At 40.6% G+C, this 6079-nt stretch overlaps 1 protein-coding gene across 1 annotated transcript; it reads right to left on the minus strand.

The window, feature by feature from the left end:
• Positions 1 to 823: 823 nt before the first annotated feature.
• Positions 824 to 1798, minus strand: LOC129558582 (olfactory receptor 2T3-like). The gene has a single exon (XM_055429859.2). The coding sequence runs from the start codon at positions 1796 to 1798 to the stop codon at positions 824 to 826; it is 975 nt and encodes a 324-aa protein (XP_055285834.2).
• Positions 1799 to 6079: the final 4281 nt, after the last annotated feature.

Consider the following 6079-nt stretch of genomic DNA (forward strand, 5'->3'; position numbering starts at 1 on the left):
GACAGAGAGTCTGCACTGGCTCCCTCTTATCCATGAAGATATGGAACAGAAACACAGAGGCAGAGTCATGGGCAAAGTCATCTTGATTCTGTCACACCTTAGAATGGGCAACTATTTATCTAGACCTTTCAAGGGGTCAGGCCCTGGACTGGGCCAATGAATTAAATTCGTTTAACATTCAAAACTCCATGATGATGCTTATATTGATAGTTCTATTTTAGTGGAGAGAAAACAATACAGTGGTGGCATAATCGGCTCCACAGAGCTGCTAAGTAGCAAATCTAAGATTTAGTTGGAGGTCCTTATGGTTCTACACAGTCTCTCACACCTCCATCCACTGAAGGCAAACAAGAGACTAGGATTTATAGAGATAGAAGGAAAACTCACAGTTTGGAGCAGGTGTTAGGGCTGTCTGTGTATATTATGCCACTTAGTCTTACAAGTAACTTGATTAAGAAGCTTTTCTTTCCCTGTCTAAAAACGATGTATGTAAGCAATTGAAAAGATTTGGGAAAGCTAAAAATGTCACACAACTCATACTAAAATGATCAATACACTTGGGATATAAGAGCAGATAAAAAAGCACTATGTGCAGTTTTCTTTATGACAGCTATCATATCACAGACAAATGGAGTACAAAAACATTGAATATAATGAGATAAATTATGATAGGCAAATCATATGGAGAAGAAATGTCATATGCATAAGAAAGAAGAAAGTGATTACTGGGCTCAGTGTTTGCAGCCCTGGAAACAGGTGACAAAGGAAAGGAGAAATAGGGAGGGGAGGAATAACATAATAGGGGAAAAATATATGGTCATCCTCAGGCTTTCTTCTTTACAACTTTCCTTAGGCTCAGCCCTGACTGCATCCTGCTCCTCAGAGCCCCTGTGACATCCTTATTCCGGAGGCTGTAAATGAGGGGGTTCAGCACAGGGGTGATGATGGTATAAAAGGCTGACACCATCATGTCCTGCTCAGCTGTGTGATAGAAACTAGGAAGCATGTAGGTGTAAATTGCAGCACCAAAGAAGAGCAGCACTACAGTCATGTGGGAGGAGCAGGTGGCAAAGGCTTTCCTGCGGCTCTCTGATGAGCTCATTCTGTGGATGAGGTGCAGGATGAGGGCATAGGAGCTTGAGATGACCACAGTGGGGATGAGGAGCATGAGAACACAACACAGGTACATTACCATCTTGTAGAGGGAGATATCGGAGCAGGAGAGCTTCAGCAAGGCAGGAGCCTCACAGAAGAAACTCAGGATTTTTCTGGAATGACAAAAGGGGAAGCTCATAGTGATGGGTGTGAGCAATAAACCATCCATCATTCCTAGGAACCAGCATCCAGACACCAGGCATTCACAGACTCTCTGGTTCATCAGCAGAGGATAATGGAGAGGTCTGCAAATAGCAGCATATCTGTCATAGGCCATGGCAGAGAGGAGAAAAAATTCAGCTCCAGCGAGTGTCAGATAGAAGAACATCTGGATCCCACAACCTGAGGGAGAAATTGTATGATCTCCTGTCACTTGGCCCACGAGCATCTTGGGCACAGTCACAGATATGTACATGAGGTCCATGAGGGAGAGCTGGCTGATGAAGAAGTACATGGGGGTGTGCAGGCGGGGCTCCAGGTGGACGAGGATGATGAGGAGGGCGTTCCCAGCTAGGGCCATCAGGAAGAAGATGAAGGTCACAGTGTAGAGAAGGAGGGCTTGTTTGGTTTCACCAAAGAGCCCCACAAGGATGAAATCAGTATTCAATGTTTGATTCTGTGAAGTTTGATTCTCTGAATACATGGTTATAGTTGGTTATAGTTTTCATCTGAGGAAGAAATGAGTCATTGTTTTCAAATATTTCATATGCGTATGATTTCCTTAATCATTTTTTTCAATAAGAAAATACTTTGAACTATTTTTTCAAATATGAAGTTGTACTGATATAGAATTAAAAGCTAAGTTCTCCAAGAGGCCAGGTTGCATATTGGCCATAAGTCTAGAGTAGATTATGAAAGAAACCTGGAGAGGTGACAACTCTACAAATAGACAAATTGTTTACAGTCAGTAAATCTTATTTATTTTTCCCCCAAACTGAGAATATAAAAGGGCTTATCTCATGGGATGATTGGAATGCTAAAGTATGAAACACAGGTTAAGTCTGTAACACAATGTGAGTGTTAAATGAAGTCATCTAATGACGCTCCCAATCCACTTTTGGACACAGTAGGCCATGCAGGAATCAGTGATGAAAGATGATGCTAATGTCAACATTAATATTATTAATGATACTAACATAACCAAAGTTCACTGAGAGCTTGTAATCTTAAATATTTTCTCCCCTGATACATCTCTATTAACTCCCCTTTCATTGCTAAAAATATTTCAGTTATTCAACCTTTCTTTTCTCAGTGAAGCTCCAGAAGCAGGACCACCGGCGGCATCAAAACAGACAGTGTTCAGCCTGCCTGTGGATTGCAGCTCAGCGTGCAGATCTAGGGCAGGGAAGGAGGGCAGAAGGTGCGCAGACCTTGTACAGATAAGAGGGTACTTGTGTGCCGACTTTGTATAGTTCAGGAGGGCAAAAGGGATGCAAGTCTGATGCAGGACAAGAGGATACTCAGTGTGAGGCCTTTTACAGAGTGAGGAGGGCAGTAAGGTTGTTCATCTGGTGCAGAACAGGGGGGCAAGAATATGATGTGCAGATATTGTCTTGGGCCGAAGGGCACTCAGGGTGCAGACAGTGCAGGACAGGACATTTGGAATGCAAACCTGGTGCAGAGCATGAGAGATGTTGATCCTGCACAGTGTAAGAGAACATTTGGGGTGCAGAGCATGTGCAGGGCAAGATGGCATTCAAGTTGACAACCACAGTGCAATGTAGTATGGCACTTGGGGTGCAGATATGGTGATAGGAGGTCACTCAGGATGCAGATCGTGTGCAGGGGAGGAAGACACAGGGTACACAGTTGGTATAAGACAGGCGGTCAGCAACATTCTACCTGGTCCCTCTCATAACACCAAAACAGGGTTAAAGCATTTAATGTTTCACACAGAGAAATGATTTTTATAAGAAATCACAAAACCAAAAGCTATAGATTTCCTGAATAGCAACTTTCTAATTGAAATGTGCATTAAATAATTATTTCTCCTTTTGTTGATGCCATTTATTCCCTGAAAAGTGTCAAAATTTTTATGTATTCTATGTATATGTATAGTTAATGAAGAATGAATGGAGTTAAATGGTATGGAACATATATAGCAATATGAGGCAGTTGGGTACCACACACAAAGCTACAGCCTTAAATCCCAATATACTGATCTTGTATCTTAGTTTAATCAGGAAACTAGTAAATTTCATGCATGCATGCTAAGTTGCTTCAGTCATGTCTGATTCTTTGCGACCCTATGGACTGCAGCTCACCAGGCTCCTCTGTCCATGGGATTCTCCAGGCAAAAATACTGGAGTGGATTGCGATGCCCTCCTCCAGGGGCTCTTCCTGACCCAGGAATCAAACCTGCGTCTCTTACAGTTCCTATTTGACAGGCGGTTTCTTTACCACTAGCACCACCTGGGAAACCCTCTCTACAAACCAGCAGTTTTGCTCAATAACTGCTCTCCCTGAATATTTCCATTTTTAATATCCTGGTTGAATTGCTTAAGTCATGCTTGACACAATTGTCCTAAAATCGTTGAATTAAGAATAGAGTTCAGTTATAGGTTATGGAAAGTTTAGGAGCTCCATAACTGACTAGGGTCTGATCAATTTCAGAGTTGCTACACACCAAGTTAGAGAAGTGTGCAGAGAAAAAAATCACATAACTAAGACACATGGAAATGTGAAACAAAGTATATTGTAATGTACTTGGGTAAAAAATAATCTGGGATTTCATGAAATTGAAAGTCAGAATTACATAAGAGATTAATAACTGTAACCAGACATATTTGCTCCTTTTTTGTTTGTACCTTTAAAAGGTTCTAAAGAGATGTTTAAAAAACACATTCCATCAAAAAGACAAACACAGCACTTAAAACACATACGTTTTGTTTCACCTCATCTTCTCTACCAGAGAGTAACTGATACACAAAAGCTGAATGAAGCTGCTTTTACCATTCCAAGGCCAGGCAATCAGGCTTAAATTCAGAAGACAGAGTGCAAAAGTTACATCATCAGTTTCTTCACATGAGGGAATTGAGATGAATTTCTGTTGTTTAGTCCTTTGCATTACTGAATAAGCATAAAAGCTAACAAGACTGGCAAGCCAAAAGGAATTTTCAATGGGGATTGAACATGTTTGCCATTTAGGTGCCACAGCTATCAAAAAGCAAATCTTTTTCATAAAATATTGCATTTTTTTTAAAGCTCAGCAGTATATTTTCCTACTTGATATTTGTTTAGAATGTTCTCTCACTCTCTCTTTGTAAAAATAATTCTGATTTTCAGAAAGGCAGTATCAGGCAGAACATACACATCTGAGACAGAACTTGACCCAGAATTTATTTAAAATAAGAAAGTAAGTTGTTACTATCAAAATGAGGTTAGCTGTTTTCATAGATTAAGAATAATAGATTTGGTATAATGTGTTGAAACACAGGCTGTGACCTGGTCAATATCAAGGGCAGTATTCAAGGTCTTTTATTGTCCCCTTGTGATTACCCACTCCTATCTAGGGTTACATACTATGTACCCCAGAAACACCTTCAATTTGTGGATCTAGGTTAAAACTTCACAAGAACAGGAATCTCATTCAATTACAAAAATAAAGGTGAAGTTGGGAGCATTATTTTTTGGAACTTTTCCTGATGTGATTGTTTCACAAACATTTCCAAGGTCTTATGATCTAGTCTTACCTTGAGTGTAAAATGGAGGCTTATGGTTATTGCTCAGTTGCTAAGTTTTGAGACCGAATGGGCTGTAGCGTGCCAGGCTGCCCTGTCTTCCCCTGTTTCCCAGAGTATGCTCAAATTCATGTCCATTGAGTCGGTGATGCTATCTAACCATCTCTTCCTCTGCCACCCCCTTCTCCATTTGCCTTCAATCTTTAACAGCATCAGGACCTTTTCCAATGAGTTGGCTCTTTGCATCAGGTAGTCAAAGAACTGGACCTTCAGCTTCAGCATCAGTCCTTCCAATGAATATTCAGGGTTGATTTCCCTTATGGTTGACTGGTTTGATTTCCTTGCTGTCCAAGGGACTCACAAGTCTTCTCCAACACCACAGTTCAAAAGCATCAGTTCTTCACTGCTAAGCCTTCTTAATGGTCCAATTCACATCCGTGCATGACTACTGGAAAAGCCATAGCTTTGACTAGACAGACCTTTGTCCATAAAGTGATATCTCTACCTTTTAATATGCCATCCAGGTTTGTCATAGCTTTTCTTTCAAGGAGTGATTGTCTTTTACTTTCATGACTGCCGCCATTGTCTGCAGTGATTTTGGAGCCAAAGAAAATAAAATCTGCCACTGTTTCTACTTTCCCCCCATCTATTTGCCGTGAAGTGATGGGACAAGATGCCATAATCTTAGTTCTTTGAATGTTGAGTTTCAAACCAGCTTTTCCACTCTCCTCTTTCACCCTCATTAAGAGGCTTTTTAGTTCCTCTTCGATTTCTGCCATTAGGATGTCATCATCTGCATATCTGAGATTATTGATATTTCAACCAGCAATCTTGATTTCAGCTTGTGATTCATCCAACCCAGGATTTTACTTGATGTTTTCTGCATCTAAATTAAATAAGCAGGGTGACAATATACAGCCTTGGCATACTCCATTCCCAAATTTGAACCAGTCCACTTTTCCATGTCTACTTCTAATTGTTATTTCTTGACCTAAATAGAGGTTTCTCAGGAAGCAGGTAAAGTAGTCTGGTGTTCCCATCTCTTTAAACATTTTCTGCAACTTGTTTTTTTTTTTTAATTTTTTTAATGAACGATAATTGCTTTACAGAATTCTGTTGTTTTCTGTCAAACCTCAACATGAATCAGCCATAGGTATACTTATATCCCCTCCCTTTTGAACCTCACTCCCATCTCCCACCCTATCCCACCCCTCTAGATTGATACAGAGCCCCTGTTTGAGTTT

Source organism: Moschus berezovskii, chromosome 8 (genome assembly GCF_049115385.1).
Source record: "Moschus berezovskii isolate FMDL1 chromosome 8, NW_MosBer_1.0, whole genome shotgun sequence".
NCBI classification, from domain to species: Eukaryota; Metazoa; Chordata; class Mammalia; order Artiodactyla; family Moschidae; genus Moschus; species Moschus berezovskii.

Excerpts from the sequence above, each read along its gene's own strand:
- LOC129558582 (XM_055429859.2), bottom strand. The coding sequence starts at position 1,798 with ATGTATTCAGAGAATCAAACTTCACAGAATCAAACATTGAATACTGAT.